The 27,259-nt window shown below is 42.1% G+C and overlaps 1 protein-coding gene across 2 annotated transcripts; it reads right to left on the bottom strand.

The window, feature by feature from the left end:
* Positions 1-386: 386 nt before the first annotated feature.
* LOC127358500 (inactive phospholipase C-like protein 2) lies at positions 387-24,837 on the bottom strand. Of its 2 annotated transcripts, none has more exons than XM_051391638.1 (12): positions 24,138-24,837; positions 15,320-15,421; positions 14,955-15,104; positions 14,638-14,798; positions 13,681-14,149; positions 12,324-13,535; positions 11,616-11,865; positions 11,209-11,495; positions 10,231-10,434; positions 8,146-8,221; positions 1,865-1,974; positions 387-1,693 (listed from the first exon to the last, which is right to left on the bottom strand). In XM_051391638.1, the coding sequence occupies exons 1-12, from the start codon at positions 24,381-24,383 to the stop codon at positions 1,511-1,513; spliced, it is 3,450 nt and encodes a 1,149-aa protein (XP_051247598.1). In that variant the 5' UTR covers positions 24,384-24,837; the 3' UTR covers positions 387-1,510. The 2 variants fall into 2 exon arrangements, with proteins under 2 accessions (XP_051247598.1, XP_051247600.1); XM_051391640.1 differs by having other exon boundaries at positions 15,316-15,421; positions 24,138-24,286.
* Between the last annotated feature and the right edge of the window lie 2,422 nt (positions 24,838-27,259).

Below are 27,259 nucleotides of genomic sequence, written 5' to 3'. Positions count from 1 at the left end.
TTCATTAAAAATAGGTCCATTGAATGCTCAGAAACAAGTCTACACTGTACAGCCTCAAAATGGACCCTGTGGTGAGATTGGTTTCTCAAAGTAGAAGTAACTATAGAATAAGACATGTAGTAAAACTTACAAATAATTATTCGTTTTATTACTTTAGCCATGATCCTTTAACCCCAGTGAGCATTAAAGCTATAAATGAAAGCTGATTAGAGGCTTTGATCCGCTGCACATTACTGCACCATAGGTCAGTTTCCCATACACAGTAGATGAGTGCACCCGGCCGTCATATTTGCACTACACAGAACTTTCTTCATGTGTTAGTACGAATGAATGCACATCAAAGTAAAGCCCTTGAATCAAAGCAGTAACACACATGCAGGCATCAGTGATTTAAAAACTAGTTTATTTCCATCCCAACTGTGAAGGAAGGTAATCATGAACTGCAACCTTTTACAGAACGGAAGAGGTCGAGCCTCATCTACTGCACCGATAACATATATCTGGAATGTTTTCATTCAGGATCAATAACTTATGTAAAATATTCTTTACAGCAAAAGGATAGAATTACATAATAAAATACTGTACAGTGTTTTGCACGCAAAGTAAGCACTTTCAACATAACAGTATTTGTTCCCTAGAGGCATACATTTACAGGTCCGGAGTTGATCGTTGTGGTGAATAACAGTGGTTTAATTAGCACAAGGCCCTCAGGAAAATACAAAAATATAGAATACTGTATTTGAGACAACAAAGGGTAACTTGAACTGACCTAAAGGTGATTGGATGAAGAGCAGCGGTGCAGGACCTCGAAATGCTCAATGGAAATAAGATGGATGTCGACATTAAAGGGCTGCACTGGTCCAGGAGATAAAAGACCTACACAAACATCCACACATTCCTGCTTATCTCCTGTTTAAATAATCCAGAAAATGTGTTAAACATAACCTAAACCAATCTTGATTCGAGTCCTTATTTGATATTGCTAGACAGTAGCTTTGTGAAGCACAAGCTTTTAACGTGGAGGTGGCAGTTTTTCAAAAGTTTTCAAAAGGCTTTCAACATCTTTTGGCTGAGTTCTGAGTCATCCCAGCCTATGCCAGAAAAATGACAAATTTTCCTCCCTCTTCAAGACACATTGCACATAAGAAGAGGTTAATAGACACTTGTTGTATTTACAGTTTAATACAGTACAAACTGAATCTTGGCTTTAAATCTAACTACATTCATCTCCCCAGTGTCATTTATCTTCTGCAGCGCTCTGACTTCAGCTCTCCAGGGTTATCTGCAGCAGGTGGGTGGAAGGTGGCTGCAACGTGAAGACTTTTACATTCACTCACTTTTCTGTTCTTCTCTCTCAAAAACTCTGCACCTGCTATAAGGTCTCATATTGGATTGTCAGTCTGCCACCAAGGCAGAGTAAGATGAAACATTTTAATGACATGAAAAGGGTTTTTCACAGCAGCTACGATGGCAATTTTGATCGCGTCCTCATTTGTTGGTCATTTGCTTCCTATGCAGAGGGTCCTCTAGCACTCGCGGTGGGTTTGTCATCCTGACCTCGTCGTGTTTGGGAGCGGACTCTTCTCACTCCTGCACTCTCCTTGGTGAGGTTTCCGGTCAAAGCAGCATCGTGGACCTGCTTCATGTTCTCCTGGACTTCAGCTTTGGCGTGCTTCAGCAGGTCAGCCTGACCCTGAGAAAGGTAAAGGGGAAATCAGGAGAGAAGTACAGGGGAGAAAGGAGAGATGGGGACAGTGGGTAGAAGTGAAAGCATGAGCAACTAGCTAGAGGCCAAAACATGTTCTAATGGTCATTCCCTACAGCTGTTTGGGTTTTATTGAGTGTATGAGTGTGTGTTGCTGACCTTAAGGATGGTGATGTTCCAGCTGAAACTCTCCAGCGCTCGACTGACCTTGCGACCTTTAAGTCCCTCCTTCGCCGCCAGGATCTGCAGCTTCTCATGAAACTCCATGGCTAGAATTGAAAACACACACACACACACACACACACACACACACACACAACCACAGCAGATTAGAGGACAATGCTTTACACTTTATTTTTAAATGAGTTCAAAAATCAGCCTGTAAAGAAATAGCTGTGGGAAACTGGCTAATTGGTCAACTTGTCTAAATTCATCCATTCAAAATAGAAAGAGCTGAATTTATATATGCAATGTTTTTAGCCATGCTAGTAGCGTGGCTCTAGGGTAAATATCTTAGCCACCATTGGATGGATTGCCATTACATTTTGTGCAGACATTCATGGTTCTCATAGGAGAAATCGTACTAGCTAAATCCCCTGAATTTTCCTCTACTGGCACTAACATTAGAGTAATTGCGAGTATGTGTGCATACTGATATTAGCATTAAGCAATATGCCTATGTACATCCTCACAGAGCTGTTGGATGGATGTTGTAAGGTAAACTAAAAGCAGTATAGTATTCTTCCATTGTCCCACAGACACTCGTCCAATGTGATACACAATATTTATATCACCTTGTGTGTGATTGTTGGATGTGACCACATATAACTTAGGGGTTTGGCAGGTTCTGTTTTCTCAATTAAAATAAAGCTCTGTCACCTAACAACAGTGTAGAGCTGAATAATGAAAGATATCCAAGTGCAATATCCAAATCACAGGAGGTATAATTTGAAAACATTTTATTAAGGTAAAATGTGTCACAATATAGCATTATAAATTAATCATTGTGGTGCACAGATGCTCTACCTATAATTCATATTCTGCACTTAGGGGAACAAAAATCTTGTGAAAGTCTTGTGAAAGTCTTGTGAAAATGAAAAGCAAAAATGATTTCCTCTAAGATTGCGACTCATATCACCATCACAACATTCGTCCAAAAAATTGCAATATGATTTTTTTTTTACAGATCTTCCAGCCCATACAACGTTATACAATGTTAAAAAGTTAGCATGTGACTACCGTAGCTCAAGCTGACCAGGGATAATGATGATTTTGATTTCTGTGCACTCATCACCTAAAGCTTTGAGCACACTGATCTAGTCAAGCTATTGCTACACGTTACGCAACAGTAAATAGTCCTAATGGGCTTCAGAAAGTGTGTCACTCAAACTTGCATTCCAACCAGACCTTTGTTTTGTGTATACTGAAATGAGAAAAAGAAATATTATTTCTCTTTGGCTGGAGTTCTGTTGTTTCTTCCATTATTTCCACTTTTCCGACGTTGTCCTCCAATTACATTCACAAATTAAATGTCACCATATCTGAACGAACTCCTCAGACCCATTTGTCTCACAGTTCTTCCACCTGTAGGCTTTACTCCACCACCACCACCACCAACAGTGACTCTGGGGAGAGTCTCTCCTATCTTCATACAAGCCTTAATGACGATGCTTCACAACAATGTGGTCTAATCTTCAAGGTCTTTCTACATAGCTACCCTCAATACATATTGTTATACACCCTCCTTACTTACAGGTAGAAAGTTGAAACCTGTGTAGTCTTCTAACTTTGGCATTTTAGCCCAAATGTCAGTATCAGAGAGAAGAAGGAGAGCAAAGAATCAGCTTTAAAAAATGCAAAGGAATGATGTAAAGTGGATAGAAAATGTGAGAGACAGATGAGGAAAGATACAGAGAGAGAAAGAGGGAGAGAGCGCCATAGAAGTCAGGCCGCCGGCCAGATAGACTGTGTGCAATGAGTTGTGTTGTGTGTCTGGCTTCCACTGACCGCCCCGGGCCACTGTCCCACTGTTACCATGGAAACCCGGAAGTGGGTTAACACGAGGCACACATCACTGCAAGCCATCAACGAGAGCCCAGACGTTAAACATGCCAGGCTGTGGACCACACACACACGCACGCACACACACACACACACACACTGAGAAAAGAGTAAACAGATTGGATGAGAGTACAATTTACCAATTACTTACACATAATCCTTCTCTGTCACTAAACGTCCGGGAGCATGGACACACACCTGCACACACATACGTTGTGACTGCTCCACATTCACACACACCTACAGAAGTTGCCTGAATAATAACCTTTACCGCGCGGTTGCTAGGCAACTCGAAGCCTACGTGCCAATATAGTGTGTGTGTGTGTGTGTGTGTGTGTGTGTGTGTGTGTGTGTGTATTTCCCTGTGAAACCAAGCGTAGCCAATGGAGGGAACATTTCCTAGAGAATACTGGGACAGTGTGCATACACAGACAAACACAACACAGAAACAAGGTCCTGACCCACAGGCCAAAATAACCTTCAGGCCCAGCAAAACAGGAAGTGTGTCACCTTTATTTCCTGTTCTCTGTGTGAACTGTGAGCTGTTGTGATGTGAAAGGGAAAACCTACTGATGTGACCTGATGTCGAAACAAGCAGGCTTATTATTTATCTCGTGAAGTGTTACTTATCAAGGTGTGAGTCTCACCACCATACAGGTCAGGGCCCTGAAGGAGAAGCAGCTGCTCAATCAAGGCTCTTAAATGGCCAGGTAACCAAATTACAAAAAACAACAGACTGAACAAATTAAAGGAAACCGCATCATAAAGTGTCTTCATGAGGTAGTGAACCACTAAAAGTCACCAAAATAGCATCCATGCTCCTTGGCATTGACTCTACAAGTCTTTGAACTCTACTGGAGGAACAAGCAGCATCCTTCCAAAAGATATTCCCTTATTTGGTGCTTTGATGATGGCACAGTCTAACACATTGCTCCAACTTCTCCCAAGGGTTGAGATTTGGTGAGTGTGTAGGCCACAGTATATGATTCACATTTTCTTACTCATCAGACCATTCAGTGACTCCTTGTGCACCCATTATGTTTCTCTTATGAATTTCGAAACAGTTAAACCAGTGACAAGCCCATTTTCAAGTCACAATTCTTAAATAGCCAATTTCAAGGGATACTTATCAAAACTGTGTGTTGGCCATGTATCTGTTTTACATAACAAATGTTGGCTGATATATAATTTTCAGTTAAAAATTGAGTGCTATCACATACGTCTAGTGCTTTTGACAGTATCGATTTGATTTGCCCAGCTTTTAGATACCCTTCTCTGAAGTGAAGTGAATTAAACTTTATTCGTGGTTATCATAATACTGAAAATTTGAACAGCATTATCTCTTTCCAGAAACTACTCTGGATAAACCACAGTACTACTTTCCACCAAAGAAACAGTGGATTTTGGCGTGGATTTTTCAGAGTGATGAGTGTGGATTTTCCATAGTAATTGTTTGCATTGTTTGGAAAGACACAAAGGTGATTTTTTTTCTTCTACCTTTGCCCCTTACACTCTCCACAAACAATCCACTAACACCCACTGACATCAGGGGTGGCTGCGGCTCAGGAGGTGGAGCAGATCGTCCAATAATCAGAGGTTTGTTGGCTCGATCCCTGACATGTCCTTGTGCAAAATACTGAACCCCAAATTGCCCCTGAAGCTATGCCATCAGTGTATGAGTGTGTATGAATGAATTAGTTTCTGTTTCTAATGAGCAGTTGGCACCTGGCATGGCAGCCTCCACCATCAGTGTATGAATGGGTGAATGTGAAATGTAGTGTAAAGCGCTCTGAGTGTTTAAAAGACTAGAAAGGCGCTATATAAGTGCAGTCCATTGACCATTCCATTTAGTTTTGTCTTCAGTGGGACACGGGACGATCTGCATTCATTGCTGGTCTAATGACTCTGCAGTAGTCATGGGTATTTATCGGCTCCTGCTACAGTTGGCAGTGATGGAAACATGGCAGCTGGGTGGACAGCTTTTTCTGGCTATGAAGTTCTGGACGTTGGCACTTAAATATCCCAGAACATTATTTATTGTTCTCTTTACAGTCTATGGAAACAACATGCCACAGCAATTTTGTTTTGTTTTTGTATCGCGCAAGATACAACACTGGCAAAATACGTATACTGATCCTGTTTTCTGGCACATTTGTGATCAGACATGACACATCAGAAAAGGCAAACTCACCTACCCTACTGGCCATAGGAAGCCTGCATATGTGCGCTAATATTGGTGTAAAAAGGGTATTACAGTAACACTGCTGCAGTGACAGAACACCACTCTGTGTACTCCAGGGTGTGATATCACTATTAGGTGTGGTTACAAACTTTAAACTTCCAAAACACTTCCTGATGTTAAGTCACATTTTTGTGTGTTTTTCACTTAAAAAGGACATAAAGAGATGGATATCTAAAAACGTGGACAAATAGAACCAAAACTACAGTATCTGTATGGCTATATACCACTAAAAGTAAGTGAGAAAATAAGTGAGTGAGTTTTTTTAATTTGGATCCCAATACTGAAGTCAATTCACTCTCTCTTTTCCCTCAGTGTTTTTGTCTTCCTCCCAGCGATGCCTCTAGCTATCCATCTCTGCCATTCATCTTCCCACGGCTTTCTTCTCCCTCTCCATTTCATCTCTTTACTGTGATGTTACTTACAGACACACATCTCTGCCACCAGCCGTCTCCCTCTGAGTGACCTTTTTATGCCTTCCCGCTGCCCACCCGCTCTTCCAAGACTGAGAGGTGGACCTCCGCCTTGGGATCACCTGATCACCATCTTTACTCTGTACACACAGGAAGAGCTTTGTTCATGGGATCAGGCCTCGGGCTCTGCGGCAGCTCTTTATCAGATAAACGTACTGGCACCGGGCCGATGGCGAGGGGCTAAGCTATCACACGTTCATATCTCACTCTATTTACTAATAATACTGTGATAACACGTGAAATAAAAGATCTATGATAGTGCACTAGTAGCTCAGCAGCAGTTGGCCTCTGCTGCAGTCCAAGCTGTAAATCACATGAATATGTCTCAGATTGTTTGATCAGCGAGTGAAGCTGTGGCCTCAGAAAACCTCAAATAAAGTTCAGTGAAGGATGGGGTGAGCAGTCTGGGAGCAAAGTGGAGCAGTCTGCACATTTGTAAACAACCTTTATCTACGTCAAACGCGTTCTCTTTCTCCACATTGGCCCCAGTCGAGCCATCATCTTCCTCTCGAAATATCAGTTCACCTCTGGTTTTTCTTAATTTCTCCTGCATTTCCTCGTTTCTATTTACACTCAAGGGTGGTATTGAAAAGCATGTTTGAGATCATTTCAACTCACAAAACAGTTGTGAAACCCATAGATGCGTGAATATACGCCACAAGAGTCCAACATATGACTTCTGTAGCAACATCTTTTTAAAAATCCAGCACCTAGAGAGTCATATAAATAACACAAATGTGGGGTTTTTTTGCTAGTTTTTGCAAGTCACTGATTAACATTTCCAAATGTCAATCATGGTGTCTCCTGGGCGTTAGCTGAAGACTGAATGGAGGTTAGGAAAGGGGTTTGGGTAAAGTGTGTGTGTGTTGGTGTGTTCGGGGGTTGTTTATTACCACTATGACGACAGTCTGGCTGACTAATGTCAGATGACCCAAGGGGCCAAGCTGAAGTAAACAAACCTCTGCCAAAGATCACAGAAATGATATGAACAGGTCAGATACGGTGCCCTTTGCTTTAGAGGCTGATGGGTGATCAGGGACAGGACCTGGGCCAATTTAAACCCCCTCCATCCAAAACATACTGATGAACTGGGCCGCTTAAAGACTCATCTAACCTCGTGCAACACTGTTAGGCTTTTGGCAGATGACCGCAGAAGACAGGAAAAAATATGGTGGGAGAGGAGAGGAAAGGAAAGACAAAGAAAGTGAATGAGAATGAGAGGAAAGGGAAGGAAAGGAAAGGAAAGGAAAGATGATATAAGGAAAGGAAAAAAAAGAAAGAGAATGAGAGGAAAGGAAAGAGAATACAAAAAGAGAAGAGAGGTAATAAAAGGAGAGGAGAGGAGAGAGAATATAAGGAAGGGAAAGGAAAGGGGATACATGGAGAGGGGAGGAGCGTAAAGGAGAGAGGAGAGGAAAGGAGTTAAGTTAATGACAAAAGCAGCCACTGCAGAGTGGATAATAGCACTGTCGAAGAGGCTGTGTGGGAGTTTTCATGAGTGGACTAGGAACATGGGCATAGCCTGGTTTCTATTTGTTACACAGACATCATAACACACACACTCTACATAGCAGCATCTCATATACACACAACAGGCAAAACACACACACACACACACACACACACACACACACACACACACACACACACTACACACGCCTACATACCCATTGTCTGTATGTGGAGGATCCGGTCGTAGATTCCATCAGAGAGCTCGATCACTGCTCTGCTCGCCTGGACCATCTGCAAACAGTGAAACATCTAATAGCATGAAACACACACACAAGGCTGTAGTGCACCATGACCATTAACATTTTTCTTTTGCCATCTTGTTTTTTGTGCATAAATCACACTGTTTGGCACGTTAAGTCTGCTGTAAAAGAACGTTATATAGTGAACATGAAAGGGTGAGAACAGCTATGTGTAAATGACAGAGGAGGTTAACATTCACAATTAAATAAAACACTATTGTGATGTTTTGCATATGTTGGTGGTTGTTAAAATGATGGAAATAGCCAATCAGAGACGAGGTTTTACCACCAAATGCACAGTAGACACATACATACACACATATGCATGCATGTGAAGGCACCCACAGAGACTAATGTGACAGCTCTTTTAAAGTAATGACCACACAACACACACACACACACACACACACACACACACACACACACACACACACACAACACAAAGGAATGACATGAGTAACTTCTGCCTGATTAATTCTACACCCCTTCTCACAAACCCTGCTGGGACGTGACCCCGCTGTGGAGAAAAAAATGCTGTTCAACAAATAAGGGATTAACTACAGTACACTATCCAATTCAACAAGACACACACACACACAAACATCCCCATTTCCTGTCCCTGCTGTTTGCCTCTGCCTCCAGGCTTCAGGATTGAGGTGTGGAATCCATTTAGCCGAACGACATTCAAATCTATGCTAATGGTATTCAACTCCGATCAGCTTGGCTGGAAACGGAAGTGGCTAAACGTACACACACACACACACACACACACACACACACAGGCACACACACACACACACACAGGCACACATGCACATTCTTATTTACACACCGATGCAGACAAAGCCAGTCACAGGTTCATGCAGTTGCTAGATGCATAGCAGTGACAAACAACCGTAGTTAAATTAAAGTGTCAAGGTTTATACACCAAAACCTTCATCATAACTTAATAAGACTAGAAACAGATTCTATTTATCTCTGTATACTCACAATGCACATACACTCACACACATTTGCTCGCTGCATGCACAGTATCTCTAAATTGGCAATTCATACCGACTGTCCATCATTCTAACCAAGAGACTCCTGGGGAATATGTAATATGAAATATGAAGAAGTGCACTTTGAGCAAATATCAATTTAAAAAGTATTGAAGCAGCCAGACAGATGGCAAAAAAGGGATGTAATGTCATTTACCATAGCAACACTTAAACATAGCAAGACAGGCTACCACTCCACCAAGTGCTGAACCACAGCTGTATGGAAACTACTTATGTTGGCCAGCCACAGTCCAACTAGAACCAGAGGGAAAAAGAGGAGGCGTAAACTGAGAGAGATGAAGGAGGGATGGGGAGGAGGCTGTAAGACGGAGATAGAGACCAAAGGGAAATATGTTGAAAGTGATGACAGAAGGAAAGCCTGACATTGCATCCTCGCAGTTAAGCCACCAGCCGAGCAGCCTGAGCCCACTCAAACAAACTGATTTATCCCGCCTCATTGAGTAGTTGATGAGTTGACTAACAGACCAATTCTCTCTCCCCCTTTCTCTCTTTGTATTTAATTCCACGGGGGAGTTTTTCTCGACGGCCAGATTTATTTATAGACAACATTACATAAGTTAAAGTCGGTTAAATAACTTTCTCCTTGGTCTGTGAATGTCTGCAGTTAATTTGGGTGGGACTGGATTCAGGCCAAGGTGAGGATGTCGCTGATGTGTTTACGAGCCTTGTTACAGCCACAACAAATGGGAATGTTGTCTGCTACATAACAATGAGAGCTCACTTGGTGCTTGAGAACATATTGGGGAAAAAGGAAGCTTTTGTCTGGAAGGGAATTTTCATTGTTAGGTCAAGTAGACAGGAGATGGCTGATTTGTGAGCTTGTGAGCTTTTGTTTGGTCTTTCCTTCCTTTTAATATATTTCAGAGATGTAAGCCTGCATACTTCTTTATGTACTGAATAGCCATAGGCATATTAACTGTCAAGTGTCTTCCTTCCTCACCATTTCATAAGTGGAGACGACCCGGCGAAGGACGTCTGGCACGGGCCCCTGAGGCTCCAAGGTGGGGTAGTGGTCCCGGAGGTCAAACAGTAGTAAAGGAGCCCCATCTGGTCCTGACACCCTGGAGCCCAAAGCTAGTACACACTGCATGAGGTTAGCCACCACAGACACCCCACACAGCTCCCTGAACACTGCTACTGAGTTCTGTTGGAAAAAAGAAGAGGACATCTGCAAATTTAAAAACAAACACATATAAAGTCTTTCACAATCTCTCTTTTTTCCTGGCCCTGATGTAAAAACAGTACGGAGAATGTCAAAATTAAATAAACTGTCAAATTGTCACTCTGTCTCCTGCTTGATTTGCTTTCACTCTCTCACCCACATATGCTCACATACACACACACATACACAGGTAATCAAAAGCCACTCCTGCGACACTCCTTCGACTATTGATTTGCTCTCCTGCAGTTCTCTCCTGCAGCTGTGCTGTAATGGGAGTTCAGGTTGAAATGGAATAAATCAAAAAATGTGGATGCCAACAGTCTCACCACGCTGACTGAACGTATAATTACTGTTTTATTGCCCCAGGGTGACACAAGCATCCACAGACCAAATTGCTGCCTGGCTCATAAAGGTTAGATCAGCAATTGCAGAAAAACTGTAACAAGTGCCAGTCTTTTTTTCATTCATTCTGTTAGTTGTTTTATACACAATCATTACTGATAAATTACTTAAATATCATGAATTATGAAAATTTTTCATTTTCTGTTGGTCAACTAGTAATCAGTTGATTGACTTATAGTTTTACAATTACAATTATGGATTGTTCAAACGGTGCTGAATATTAATTGTTTGGGGCGACACAGTTATAAAAACAGGATTGTTTGTATTATAAATACAATGTCAATTATCCCAGTTAAAAATTCTGACTCAATGGTCTGTAGTGAAGCGCTGACAAGCTAAATATTCAGTCTTCACCTGCATGTTTTCCTTCAGGTCAGTGGCTTCCCTCAGCAGAGGAGCAGCCATCTTGAAAACATCATCCACAGCCCGGACCCCTAAGTCCCTCAGAGCTGGGTAGTTCCTCCCCTTGCGGGCCTTCCGCACAGACAGACCCCTTTTGTGAGGCTTTCCCCCTCCTCTCCGATTGGTGAGGGCCACGTGGACAAACAGCTTAGCATGGGGAAGTTCCTCCCCTGTCAGAGACTGGAGTGGTACGTGTCGGTAGCCCGGTTGAAGACACTCCAGAGGGATGGTATACTGACCTGTGGTAGTAAAGAGATCACATTACATTTAAAGCATTTCTTGTTTGAACCTGCACTGTGAAATTGCTGTGTTTGAGTCCATTTACTGTAACCCTTCTGACCTCGGACCCTGAGACCCACCTATGAACTCATCCCCGATGAAGTCGTCATCCAGCACCACAAAGCGAACCATGGCAAGCTCCGGCAGGTTGATTTGGAATTCAAAGCTCTCATCGAAGATAGGGTTGTCCCCATTCTGAGTCACAGTCCTGGTTCGGCGCTCTGTGCAGTCAGCTGGGATGCCATGGATCTCAACATACACGTAGGGGTCCACCACATCGCCTTTGGCACCCGAACCCCTCGGCTTGGGCAGGTTCTGGCCACTTATAACCTGGGAGATGGATCAACATAAAGGCTATTATTCATTCATTGTTGGTTTTCAGAACATAATCATGAGTTTAGAGGATTGATTCAGTTAAATGGATCATCCATCTAATTTTTGTAGTTCCTCCAAATAGTTGCTGAGATCTAGGAAATGGGTGACAACTCCACAAGATAATAGATTAGATGTAAACTGGTCAGACAGGTTGTTAACATACCATCAGTTAAACCAAATTATATAAACAACTTCATGTAGAGGTAAAACTGAAAGCAAGCACAACCAAAATGTTATTTAACCATGGTTGTCTCTTTTAAATAAGCATGGCCAATCTGGTGGTTTGTGGCCAAAACTACAAATTAGGACACAAGTTCAAATAAACTGGAATTATTCTTCAAGTTTCAAAAGAAACTATGCTTGTGTCCATTGCGGGGCACACATTTTGTGGTGTATGCATTATTCCACCATACCTTCACATGGAGCAGCTGTGGAGACACACCAGGCACCGTGTCTCTGGTGTCAGCACTGAAATAAGACACCTCCTGTCGCATGATGGCTGGCCGCAGGACATAACCACAGTTCCCATTCTGCCGGAACCAGGCAGTGTTCAAGTCCATCATCAGTCCTGCGGTCTGAAAATTCATAGACACAATCTGGCATCCGCACTTCCACAGGTCCTGAGGGTTCATGTTGCTTGAGTCAATACGCATGGGGCTGGGGTAAACCCGTGACAGGAAATGCTTGTTGTGATTGACAAAGTCGCCAGGGCTTTCGCCAGCGAGACGCACGGCCAGGGATTCGTGAAAGGAACACATTTCCCAAGGTTCTTGGGTTTCGGACGATGTTATAAAGTCAATGAAGCTGACTGAGCAGCAAAGAGTTACAAGGTCAGAGAGCTCCTTCAACAGTTTGAAACGTTTGGGAGGAATATGAAGAGGATTAGCTGTGAAAGAGACACTTTTCTGCACCATGTCCTTCTCATTTCCTCCAGGTGTTGCCCCTCCACTGTTAGCTGCTTTCATCCTTTGACACATTTCTGCCCCTTCATCCTCCTCACTTACCTCCCCGTCCTCATCATCAGAACCTGGACCCAACTTTTTACCCTTTAGTAGAATTCGATGCCTTAGGTCATGGGGCGATGGTAGGTATGATTCCCCTTCGTCTGGAGGATCTGTGTATAACTTCTTCCCTAGTATCCTCACGAGATGTTGCCACATCACTTTCTGTTGTTGATGTGAACAGTGGTTCTCAATACATATGATCAATGGATACTCCGATGCCACAAATGCAAACTTTCCAATTGCTTCTAACACACAACGCAGGGCCAGTGGTGGGGAGAGGGTGTGTCCAGTACATACCACCGGCTCCTCATCAGGGCCATCCCAAACATCCACCTCCACGCATCGACAACCCATCTTGAGGGCACGGATGTAGCCGGAGATGTCAGACGGACCTCGAAACTGGTCCTCAATGAGGTAGGTGTTGTGGGAGGAGTTGATGTAGTAGTGAGACAAAGGATGGGACATGTCCTGGAATACGGTATGATGCTCCCTGTCAAAAAGGTGGCACTCTACCGAAGTGAGGTAGCTGGTAAAGCCATCTAGTGACAGGTATCCCTGCTGCTTGCCTTCCTCCGATGGCTCGTGGGACTGAATGAGCATCAGGCTGGTCTCCTCACTCACCTGGAGGACACAGTTAGAAAAAAGAATTAAAAGAAATTGGACAGGGGTATAATGACATACAAAAGGAAGGCTGGAATTGCATTTGTGAATGTACGCCCATCTTGTATTCTGCTATTTGTATGTGTGCTTTATTTGTTATACCCACTTGAGCCATGCCCTGCTCAGCCTCGAGGAACCTCATCAGGTCTTTGGTGTCCAGGAACTCCTTGTTGCTAGAGAACTGCACCAAAAGAAAGTAGATCTCCGGGCGTGTGCAAAAGTCATGGAAGACCTCAATGAACTCCTGCTTGGTGACTAGCTCATTTCTTTCAATTAGTCTTTTGTTTTCGCTGTTATCTTTAACTCCAGATCCATTGTCTAGAGTAAGGCTACACATCCTCTCCCTAACTCTTTGAAGCTCTTTAAACCTGTGCTCCACTTTGCCGCTGCTCACCCCAGGGTTCACAGTCTGTATCAACTTAATGGCCGACTGCAAGTGGATCCCTTCTTCCATGCCTTCCTGTCTGTCTGAATCAGCAGCAGAGGAGAATAGCTGCTCCAGCCAGACAAGACGGAGGCTGTCCTGACTGCTGGCGAGCATGTCGAGGGCATGTTTCCCATACTGCATCAGATACCTGGAGGAAGATAAAAGAAGAATGGACAAGTCCGATCCGATGGGACAGAATATTTTTCCTACAATACTGCATCACAAACATTTTATTTTCATCTGAAGTATTTAGCGGACATCATCCAATAACGTGATGCGTTGGCCAATCATTATTAAAGGTTAAATAGTTGCTACCATGATAACTTTCCAAAGTCTCTTAAACTTGACATTCTGGATCGCATTTCATCGTTTCACCAATAGCAGAAAGCAGCCCCCTGTGTTGTTTTAACGCTAGAAGCCTGAATGCCCACTAAAACACTTATATTAAATATTGTTATTATTATATTTTTTTCGTTCGATACCTACTATACCCCTACTGCTATAGTGTACTGCTAAGAAGCAGCTCTCAAGATAAGAAGATTGTTTACCTAAAATGTGTGTGGTGTCTTTATGGTACATATTACAATTTACAGGCGTACAGTGTAAGCCCACTCCTGGTTCTTTGTTGTATCATACCTTAAGCCAGTAACCCAAATGTTAGCTACTTCAGCAGAGTTGGCCACCAGGTCCAAGCTTTCGTATATCTCTCCATAGATGATGGAGAATGCACAGTCCTCTGAAATCTGCTCATAAACTCCACTGGTGCGGAAGGTTTCTGTATTACGACCTGTCCGTACCTACAACCACAAGAGATGTGAGAATCAGATACAATAAAAACAAGTCAACTGTCGTCTTCCATATGGTTCAGGGTAGTAAACATTTCCACTGCCTTAGTCTTAAGTTATTACTAAGGTAACTCATAAAGGGGTGATAAGAAAGCTCTGAACACTGACCTCTCGTATGGAGGCGAGAGAGATCCGGGCTTTGTCTGACTCCTTCTTGGATGGCTCCCAGCATAGAGCTTGGAGGCCTGTGTCCAGCAGGTAGTATCGCTGGTAAACACGTGAGTTTGTTCGGATTTTTTTCAGTTCACTCCCCTCAACCTGGAAGCAAGATATGGATGAAGTTTTCACCCACTGACTTTCAGTGCAGAGCTCACTCCATTTCACTTATCAACAAGCTCTGTTGTGCATTTGACAGGCTCAGAAGCCTGTGATCTAACAGAAACCCTTGATGCATGCATTGCACATTAAATATTTAATGTAAAGGTATGCAAAAGTTATATTTCATGTGAAGGGTCACACTGTAACTGACCCACCATGGAGTGGATACAGTCTGCAGCACTGCTGATCTTCTTCTCTGACAGGCTGCTGCTGAAGGACACGGTCTTCTTCCTTTCCCGACCAGCACGTGACCCATCCTGACGAGGAGGGAGGGAAGGAAGGATCAAAGGACGGCGCAGATAAAGAGAGGAGGAGGGAGGGAGGGGGTATAATAAGAAGAGGAAAAATTAGTTAAAAGAGAGAGTGAAAGACAGATAGACAGTGATCCTTCTGAAGAGTATGCTTCGCTATATGACAAACATTCTTCCATCCCGGATAGATCTCAAAGAATTAAAGGGCATATCAGCTTCTATAACCATACATAAACACAGATTATTTGGTCTATCACATAAAGCCTCCTCCTTCTAATCTGTTATTGTTTTTCCTAATGCTAAAAGCCTTTGCTTGCCCTTGCCCTTCACCATTACACCATTAATCATACCTGACTAGACAGAGGCAGCAGGCTGCAGCATTCTAATTCTGCCCCTCTGCAACGACACTGGCAGACCCAATTAGTTTATCTGAGCCCACCATCACAGCTCATTCATCTGATTTATTGACCCATCAAATGTCACCCCCACAGAGAACCTTACACTAACAGATAAAAGCATATATGTGGGCGAACTTATTCAATTATGGATATATTAGAGTCCCAATAAAATCAAATTAAAAGACTTAATTGAAGTTAATCTAAAGCAGGATAAGTAGGAGAACTTAATTGTAGTTGATTCAATCCTAAGTGAGTGGAACACCCACATACTCAATATACTACTGTCTTACATCCTTTATATGTAACAAGCAGGGAAGTGAAATATAACAGTAAAAAAGGGGAAATAACTTTTTTAAATTATTTTCTCAACTAAGCAGTGAATTGATCTAGATCTAGAAAAGGTCAGAAAAAAGTGGAAAATGCCAATCACAGTTTACTACAAAGCCCACAGTGATCTTCAAACAACTAACAAAACTCAAAGATATTCTATATACTATTATCACAAGTTGGCAAATAATTTTCTGTTGACGAATCATCTAACTATAATACTCTATAATAACATCGCAGTCTATGGTCAGATTTGTGTCAGAAAATTCTGAAATAGTAAATAAAAATTTTGAAAATTACTGTAAGTGCATAACGTTTTATCAATGGAAGATCAAATCCTGCAGCCTGTTGCTCTGTGGCTAACAAATACATAAAGTTCATATCTCTTTATGAGTGTAATGTAAATATTTGTTTTGGAGTATGTGAGATGTCCAATTGATCACCAGTAGGCTGATTTTCATATTCATAATGAACATCTGTGACTACTGATCAGAGGCTGATTAATACACTCATCAGCATACCTGTGATTTCATTCAAATAAGAGTTCACATGAACCTCAAGAGCACTTGCATCTTTTATGATAGAAGAGAGGAGGGAACCCTTCATTGAAGGAAATCTGGGGGATATGACAGGCAAAAAGAGATAAGAGAAAGAAAGAGAAAAAAAGACCTGAGCAGTGTTTCATTTAAAGAATATGAATGAACACGTGAAAGAGGGGAAGCATAATTCACAGAGGATGAAAAGGTTTCCCTCACCTCAGAGAGAAGGGAGGGCATCTAACCATCACAAATCCTCATAGAATTGCCTAATTAGGATGGAGAAGTGTTTCCAATGGCGACAAGTTCTTTTTTGAGTTGCCGTGGTGAGGGACGGAGGAGATGGTGCTCTAAAAATACCCCTGGTGCCTTGGGGCATGATAGAGTGAAAGGGGGTATGGACAGAGAGATAGTGAGCCTTTTCCTTAAAAACCCCCCCTTCCAATCTTACTGCAGGAAAGCAAAAGGAAGACCTCCGACAGTCCCAATTTTAGCTCCTAAAACAGATTTTCGGTGGTCGGCGATCCGTTAACAAAAAGAACCACTGGCTTGTAATTGAGCTAATTGATTCTGTGTTCTCATTAAAAAGCTTCCCCCTTTGGAGTGATTCAGCATCACCTCTAAATTTAACTCTACCTCAGATAGGAAGGCTCAACTCCACCCCACCAGCAGGGGGGAAAACAGGAGAAGATCATTGGGCTTCTCTCGCTTAAAAATAATATATTTTGAAAAACAGCACTGCGTTTGTAATGTTTTCTGAAAGCTCATGGGAAATTCCAGTGACGCAGAATGAGGTGCAAAGCCAACACTTATTGGCTTCACTCACAAGACTCATGCACCTCCACACAGAAGCGTGCAGTGCCACCCCATCAGTTACACCCTCTCTTTCCTTTCATGCAGTTCAGTGACAGGTACCAGAGATTTATGTTGGTCTCAATCTATATCTATCTATCTATCTATCTCTCTGCGACATTAGCAGTTATGGCCCCTGTGTGGCTGTATCAGGACCAATCGCTGTGCACACCTTACCCAGTTAGGATACTCCACATAAATAACTTGGTCTCTACAGACCTTCATGCACCATGTGACCACAAACACACACGTCATCTCTGATTAACCGAAAAGCAAAGGACAGAAACCATACTGAAGCAATGGATACCTTCCCTTGAAATCTAATAAACCTTATATGGTGTGTCCCTGACGCAAGCTGTTTGGAGCAGGGGAACACCAGGATTTTCCAAGTGGCCTGTCCAACAATTGGGATTCAATTATCTTATGTGTGGAGGCTGTCCTCCACACTCACCGCTGTAAGCCTCCAACATAAATAACTGACAGAGAGGGAGACAAGAGTTCAAACACACAACCAAAACAACACTGACGTAACTGTAGACTCTGAATAAATTATCCTGACAAGATAAAACTAGAGGGCACACATGAACCCACAAGTAGATAAACACCTGAATAAAATACAAAAGGTAGATCTATTTAATTTTCTAAAAGAAAAAAGCACACACTGTTGAACCAGATTAGAGTACACACACACACAGACACACACAGTAAGTTCAGCCTCCATCCCCCTGATAAAATTCCATTTTACTTAATCTCTGTTAGAATGTACTGTATGTTTCCATCAAAAAGGCCCTATTTTGTTTTTCTCACAGAGAGCAAGATGAGTCTCCAAAACCACCAACTGCGCTTCAAAACAGGAAGCCGCCTGTCAGCCAGTCACAGAGAGCTTCCTGTGGCTCCACTGAGAGCTGAGTGAAGTGACAACACAGAAAGAAAGAAAGAAAGAAAGACATTATTACCTAATTTTTAAAGCCATGTAGAGAAAAACAAATGTTTATACATTATTAATACAACCTGTTAAATACATGCAGACAACATACAGATACAGATAGAGGAGAATATTCAGAGGGGGAATCTATTGCCAGAATATGGCAGACATGTAATATAATATTCCTAGTAGGGCTGCTCGATTATGGAAAAAATCATAATCACGATTATTTGGGTCAAAACTGAAATCACAATTGTTCAAACGATAATTTTTTTAAACTTCAGAAACATGCTGCATTTATTGGACATTTGTCAAAAACACTTTGCAAGGAAGTCCTCAGTTACACTTTCCTTTCCCCATAAACATTTGTAAGTCTCCTCGTTACCTGTTCAAACGAAAACAACGTGACAGGAGAAGGCTGCAACTAGTGTCGTGACCACCAGCGCACGTATAAATAGTTACGGTGCTCCCGTGACTTCACATTGTCTCGCGACACGTCGGGAACGGCGAGTATACCGCGCGCATGACTCATGTGCAGCGCATGCTATGGGGGAGGGACGGAAATACGCATGCGCGAAATATGGAGACTGTATACAACGTTGCAACAGAAAATGAAAAAAAAATCGTTTCCCCCGATTTTATTAGTTTTGATATCGTTTGGCCCCAAAATCGTAATCATGATCAAATTTCGTTTAATTGAGCAGCCTTAATTCCTAGGTATGTTTATAGGTGTATAATCACCTAAAAATAAGAATAATCAGAGTCCATCATGTTGAACTGCCATGTTTCTAGCCCAGAAGGGACAAACCAAACACTGGCTCTAGTTAGGGCCTTTCGCATTTTGACACCAAACATTTTGGACAGAAGTACAGATGTCGGGATGGAGGAAGGGTGAGAGAAATTGGGGAAACTGTCTGACAGAATAGATTAGATGCAGTTATCAGAGAAAGACAGAGGAAGGAGAAATAAATAAAGGAGCACTTTGACAGATTAATGTCTATCTTTATGCGTACAGTCACAGAGCTTCTGTACTTTGTATTTGCCTGCAGGCGCCAGTATGGCCTTGTGTCTTCATTAGTCAGCTTACATGAATGCATGGTGCGATGTATGAGAGTTTATATGGATGCAACAAGCCCTTAACAGTAATTACGACAACATCTCCGAGTCAGCATGAATGAAGATGTAGGTCATTAGTGGGCGCCATCTTTGATCCACTAATTAAGACAGAAAGAAAATCAGAGAGAGAGAGAGAGAGAGATGGTTGTTAGATGAGACAAAATAAAGAATAGAAGAGTGAAAATTGGTGGGGAGGCTGAACTGTGTTTCCTGTGGCCTTGTGTGTTTGACAGCAGATGATGGATGATTAATGACATGGTTTATTTCAGTGCCTCTCATCGTAGGAGCACAACATCACCAAGAGGGGGGCTAGGAGGTGATTTACTGGGAATCGTGAGATGATGTATGGAAAGTGCAAAAAAGGCCTTCAGAAAGAAAGTAAGGCACACTCCTATCAGGATTTAATATGTAATATAGAGGAAAAGCAGGAAAAAAACACACAGTTGGTCTTCTAAATTCAAAACTATATGTGTTTGAGAGGCATTATTTAAGTTGAATACCCAAACATCCGCAGCCACCAGCATGTCTGGGTAGTTCTTATAATCACATTTTACCATGGCTACAGAAAGTACTTGATTCTGTTTGGCTGCCCAATAAAAATTATATATGAGAATCACTGCACATGGTATGGGTTATTACACTGCAGATAACCATAGCGACAATACTGATACTTCATGCTATGTACCAGTTAACTCTCACTGATGAAACTCATCTAAATGTGGGCTAATAAGGCTTCATACTAATTAGAATAATGGATGACAACTCACATACACAGCATCTTTTCTTCTTTGGTCCACATTTGTTGAAAATAATGGAGGCCATTCTGCCTTATGTAATGCTGTTCTTTACCTTCATGTGAGCCATTATTTTAACTTCTAATTTTCATGCATTATTTCTTCAAATCAGAAAGTGTGTGATAATTATACGATCTGTTTCTTTGTGTGTGTTGGGTGGAGGTTGTACATGTATGGGACTTCTATAGAAGACAGGACAGGTTAAAATAGAGCAAACGAAGCACTATGTGGTCAAGTCATACTGTCAGTGTCTCGGTGTGGCAGAATAATGTTCAACAGAGAATGTGGTGAACTCAACTGCTCCATCTGACTATAAACCCCTGCCCTTGTGGCAAGTAGAGCAGCAGATGCTCTTTTACGCTACAAACCTTTGAAGTTCCATGTGCGCTCAAGCACACATACACACACAAAATGAGACAAGTTAAAAGGCAGACTTGAAAAAGGTCATCTTGTCAGAGAGCTAACCACAATTTCAGCTGACAAACATCACACATGCGTCTTCTAAAGATGGGAGGACCACCAAACCCATGCACAGGTGGCTGGAGCCCTGAGACAGGCAGCAACTTAGCGATCAACTTAGGAGGGGTTTTCACACTCCTCAGTGATGATGACTTCAGTAAAGGCTCACCAACAGTCAATTCAGACATCCACACACACAGTCACACAGACACACACACACACACACACACACACACACACACAACAAAAACTGTACAGCTCTGCACATGCATGGCCGGATGTACAGTATATTATGAATGTGGAGTGTATGTGGAGAGACTCAATCACCAGAGTAGCTCAGTATAGTAATCCCTCCAGTGGCTCCATTCCAATCAGTGTGAAGTTTTATGCACTCCCTGTGCTGTGCAGGGCCATGCTTATGCAGGCTAAAATAAAAATGTTGATTTGAACAGCAGGAGGTGCTCAGGGCTACTTTGACTCAAACGACTGCCCTCCCCAGCTGTGTACTAACACCTCCGGCTAATGCTGCTCCCGCTGTCTGAAAACATACATAAAGACATCTAAAACGCATAAATAAACTAAAATATGCTTATTTGTTTTTTTCTACTGAGAGTTCGAGGAGAAGATTGATACCACTCTCTTATCTGTCCATTAGACATGATGCTGGAGCAAGGAGAAAGTTAGCTTAGCTTAATGACTGGAAACAGGGGGACAAAAAAGAAATTAAACAAACAAAATATATTGTTTTAATGGTGAGCTTTAAAGGTGCTGGCAGGTCGATTTTTGTCGAGCCAGGCAAGTTGTTTCTCTATGCTAAGCTAAGCTAACTATCTCCTGGCTCCAGGCTCATATTGAATGTGTTATTAACCTTCTCATGTAACTCTCAGCAGGAAAACAAATATCCACAAACAATTCTTTTAAGAGTTAAGGCCATTTTCAGCATATAGATCCCTTTAAAACCCACCAGATTATATAAAAAATGCATTGTTTTTCTTGGTTAATGAAAAGCTTTTGAAAGGATTTTGGAGATAATAAATATATCAACCATGTATTTCTGAGTCTCTAATGTTGGCATGAGTGAACTAGAAAGCAGATATTTGTTGTGCCTAGTTGTGTTTAGCTACAAGGCAGGTATGTGCATGCGTGTGACTGAATGTGTATGTGTGTGAAACTAAAGAGAGAGATGAAGATTAAAGAGAGTACCTGATGGTTATCTACATCAAGATGAACTTGAAACAGACACAAACCGAGTGAGCACCTGATTATGCATCTCCTTCACGCACACACAGAAGAGCGAGACAGAATAAATGGGAGGACAGAGGACAGCACGAAGTACATACTGATGAAATACAATTAAAGGCACTCTCATTACCTCACCTAAAGAGAACAGGAGCACTCACACACACACAAACGCTAGGCATAAATCCCTTGACTCCTGTTAAAACCAGTCTGGTATGTCGTGTTTCCTGTTTATCTGCCTACATACCATCCAGACTCCAGTTGTGTGGAATCCTTTTTAGTTTAGCTATAAGGGTAGCAAAGATAAATACACACTGTTATGTTGGCAGGTGGATTCATAACTCCTCAGCTCCTCGACTGTGCTCCATCTATCTGAAGCCTCGGGTGTTTGTGATTCAAAACACAAGCATGTTTACTGTGAAAGCACAAACGTATGAGCACTGCTGTGCTAGTATACGGTTCGTTGATCACTGAACGTTCCAACCATTAAATATGCCCACCGAACATACAAACACACGGGATGTGCAATACCCAGGGTGGAGGTGATATTCTGGAGCTATTTTAACACCACTCATCAAACACGGGGGTGGATATCAGGCGGCACACAGAGCCAGGAGTTATTTAACGCCATTTCTGACCCAGCATGAGACGCCAGACCTTCACTGAAGCAAACAGAGTGTTTTTAAATCCTCTGTCAGGCTGGCTGCACTTTCAAAAACTAACAGAAGAAAGACAAGAGCAGGCCTGTGTGTGGGCAAGGAGGTGAGAAATATTTGTGTGTGTGTTCCAGTGAGAAAGAAAGGGACATGTCCTCACCAACTGCTCATGACTTAATAGCAATATTGCAACATGAACCATGCGAGGAAATTGGCCAACTGGCCGGCTTCCTGTCTTGCTGACTGGGAGCCAATCAGACACAGATCTGAAGCCGTGTTCGAATAATCATGTCTTTGCAGGCAGCAGCTCCAGAGACAAGCAGCGACTAGAGATCGATATGAGACCTCCCACATGCCCGCAGGCCGAAACCATAAAAGGACAAAGTCGGGGGATGAGTTATTGATTAGATGTTATTGATATGACAAAACATTAAATGCCTTTTGAGTCAAAAACCAACACAAATCGTTAAGTGTTTCAAATGCTTTATACATATACAGTAAAGCTGACATTTGCTTAAGTGTGAGATGAGATCAGTGTAGGCAGTGGGATAATTGGACAGGGCTATTCAAGTGTGAACCACAGAGGGTGGAGCGAATGTAATTTTTCATTCTAATCAAAGACCACAGCAGGTGGTTTCACTTATTAGTTCCTCCTCCAAATAGCTGACGGAGTGCTAATAAGTGACACAGGCTGTTGTAGTCTGTGGCTGGAACAAAACCAATGCCTCTACATGTCAGCGCTACATGACACACACATATGATTGAGTGTTTCTATACTGGTGTTAGAGTCATGTGTGCATGCTCAGGCAAGGCTTGGGGTCTGAATGTGAGACAGGCAGCATTTAAACATATCCTAAATGTGACATGGGCATGGCCTGGTGTGTCCCTCGAAGAACCAAAACACTTCTGCTCATCAGCCTAAATTTCCTCAACAGTGCTGACACGTGAGATGAGATGAGGTGATTATTCTGCTATGGCACACAGATGGAGAGAGAGCTGACAGGAAGCAGAGTCCCAGTGTATTAACTGTTTAATTTCAAGCTGGCAGGTTGATTACATCCAGCACTGTTGGGGAGAGGTGTGAGTGTGTGTGTGTGTGTGTGTGTGTGTGTGTGTGTGTGTGTGTGTGTGTGTGTGTGTGTTTGTGTGTGTGTGTGTGTGTGTGTGTGTGTGTGTTAAGTCATCTATATGCATGACTGAGTAGTGATTTTATAGTGACTTTATTGTATTTTTATTTATGTTCCATGGTATCATCATAATATTCTTGCAGGGGCTTGTAGTGTTTGTTTGCAATTCAAGAGTTAAGTAACCATACTACTTTGTCACCCCTTATAAAATCCTTACAGCAACAGTTTGCATGCAGTATTTCCTCTTACATTTCAAATGAAAATGAAACGCTTTCTCCTAATGGATGGCCTACCTTGATCAGACTGCTGCGTCGAGGGATTGGTTTGGAGGCTGAATCTGAACCTGTGCCTTCCCACGTCGGGGACTCGCAGCTGGATTCGTTCTGGACCCTCTTCACGGTGTCTGACACGCTGCAGTTTCCGTTTGACACCGGCTCTCCTCGGTGCGTCTCCAGACTCATTCCGGCTCCTCCTGACGCAGCTTTCCGGCCAGCAACCGGTGGTCCGACGGCGCTCTTGTTCCCTCCAAATTCAGCCATGGATGGTGACACTATTGGTGTGATTCCTCAGATCTGTTGAAAGCGGCGAGGCTCTAAACCCAGCAGCGCTGCACACCGATAGGGACGTGCCATCGAAGTGAACGATCGACAATCGTGCGCTTAGACCAGAGGAAACTTCTCTCTCTCTCTCTCTCTCTCTCTCTCTCTCTCTCTCTGCCGTCTCCTCACACACACACACACACACACACACTGAGGAAGAGGAGGAGAGGGGGGGTTGACAGCTGAGCGAGAGCAGTGACCGACACACCTTTCAGACCTCCGCCGCCAATACTCATCACATCTCCGCGACAGCTGGGTGTGCGCTTTCGTTCAGGAAATGAAGATGCTACAAAGGAGCTTGTCTGTCGCCGCCGCCTCCCAAAGCTGAATCCGCTTCACAACTGTGTGAACCATAAATATGCTTTTTTAAAAACATTTTGATGTGCTGCTCCTGTTGTCGCCCCCTTCTTCTCTGTGCCTCCCTCCAGCCTTCATCATCCAGCCGCTGGGTTTATGCAGCAGGCTAATAAAGTCCTCATCTGTCACCAGTCTGTTAAATGAAATGGGTGGGTGGTGATTTATTTTTATTTATTTATTTTTTTGTACTACTTTCTTTTAATGGGTAATAAATCAGTTGCTAATGCTCAATGGATCCGTTATAACCCATTAATTAATACGATGAACACGTTTTGGGTTGCCAGGTTGTGAAGTCTCTCTGACAGGTTGGGTCGTTTGTTTCTAGAGAAGACCTTAAGACTATCTTGACCAAAATGTAATTATTAAAAACTCAAATGACCTATTAATATGCACAACTGCCCACTTGATAATTAAAATCATTTGTTAATGATCTGTTAATATGCATAACTTCCTATTTGATATTTAAAACCGTTAATGAACTACAAACATTTGTAGCAGCAGACTTGATGAAAACCTTTTTGTATTGACTTATTAACATTTATAACTTAAGATTTGATTATTAAAATCCTTTAATAATGACTTACTAACATGTGTTGTGGTATTCAAATGCTTTATTAATTACTTATTAACATTTATTAAGGCAGACTTGCTGATAAAAACTCATAATTAAGCATAATAAACATTTGTAAATACAGTTAATTAACTAATATAATATGATAATATAAGTTGTAATGAACAACTTTATGAAGTCAGTAGTGGTTATTAGATAGTGTTACTGCTTTTCAAGAAGCTGAATGTATTTCTGTGTGATAATACTTTGTGTTTCATCTGGCAACAATATATTATTCTTATTATTGTGTTGATAGATTTAATGAATAGCATAAGTCATTAGATGTGTCATCCTTAAAATAAGCTATTGTCGGATATTTTGGAAATTTAGACTGGCCCTCAAATTAGTATTCTTTTGTGGTGTGCACTTTTGCCCCTTACATAACTTAACCCACAGGAGAACGTGCCATCAACTGTCTTTCTAAAATTGAATTGAAATCAAGGTCATGGAGTTTACTCAAGGATTCGGGGGCACCGTTTGTGATTCATTGCTGAGGGATGGATGCCAAGATGCCATCCTCAAGGGTAAATGCCAAATAAAATGAATGAGTATCTTTTTTGCGTGGAATGTAATTACTGGTGCACAGACAGAAATGTGCATCCAGGTCCTAGGTAGAGTGGTGTCCACATTGTCTGAGCTGTAGTGCGTCTGTGACTCTGCAAGACAAACAACATGCTCTGAATAGCTGAAATGACTTTGCTTGTTGACACACAGTTATACCAATACAATGCAATACTACAAATCAAGGTCAGTGCAACATTCATTGACACACAATCAATGTGGGGCATGATTTATGTGATGAAGGTTTCCTCCATTTTCAGTGTAATTCCCCATAATAAAAGACAGTATAGTACAGAGTTAATCATTTAGAGGAACCTTATCTGTAAAGACAGGAGGTTCTTCCATTTCATTATCAGCTCAGCATTAACATAATGTAATGATTGCAATAAAAGCTGTCCTTGCACAGAAAACTAAAGTCACATTTTTATAATGCAGTACTGTGTAAATACTCTCGAGGTATCACACTCATAAACGACATGTCCGTGTTTTGTTCCTCTTGCACACACAGTTCAGTTTGGCCATTTTCATTAAAGGGAAATGATTGTCTTATTTTCCAGGGGGCTCTTTCTGGAGGACATTTAACACATTAGCTCAAGGAGGCTTGAAGCGTCTAGACGAGAGATTTTCAAAGTGGGAGGCTTCAAACAGTCTAAGGAGAGGCTCAGTAAATGAAAAAATATTACATTAGTTATCACAAGGGGATCACATAGAGTAGACTAAATGTATGTTATTTTAAAGGGATAATTCAGAAATACAGTGGAATTTCATTGTTTTCCCCACTTTCCCAGAGTCAGCAACTAATAAAGGCCTTCTAACCAACCTTTATTGTGTGTTTGGTGCAGTCTGAAGTTATGTCAAACTGAATTCAGATGTCAGATTTCTTATATTTGTGTGTTGACTGCAGACAACATCAAGCACATAAATTACATAAATACAGAATCAACCAGGAAGCCCCCACCGGTCATCTGAGTATATGAAACTATACCACTAGGATTTGACATTTTTAATGTAAACACCTTTCTTTCACAAAGCTGAATGAGGTCCATCGTGGAAAGGCTCAGTGATGATTAGTGGCATCCTATGTTGTAATGCATGGGCTGTTAGCGGAGAACAAAATTCAGCCTGTACTGAATCTCTGCATTTCATAATTAAGTCATGAATCAGCTTGTCGGGACAGAAAATAGTTTTCACACTCCCGGTCAGACCTCAATCAGTAATGGTGAGGCAGGTATTTGGCATCATGCCCCCTTCCCCAAAGTACAGATGGGTGGTCTGTTACCTGTTGTCA

The sequence above is a fragment of the Dicentrarchus labrax genome, unplaced genomic scaffold (genome assembly GCF_905237075.1).
Source record: "Dicentrarchus labrax unplaced genomic scaffold, dlabrax2021, whole genome shotgun sequence".
NCBI classification, from domain to species: Eukaryota; Metazoa; Chordata; class Actinopteri; family Moronidae; genus Dicentrarchus; species Dicentrarchus labrax.
This window is presented reverse-complemented; position numbering and strand designations above follow the sequence as displayed.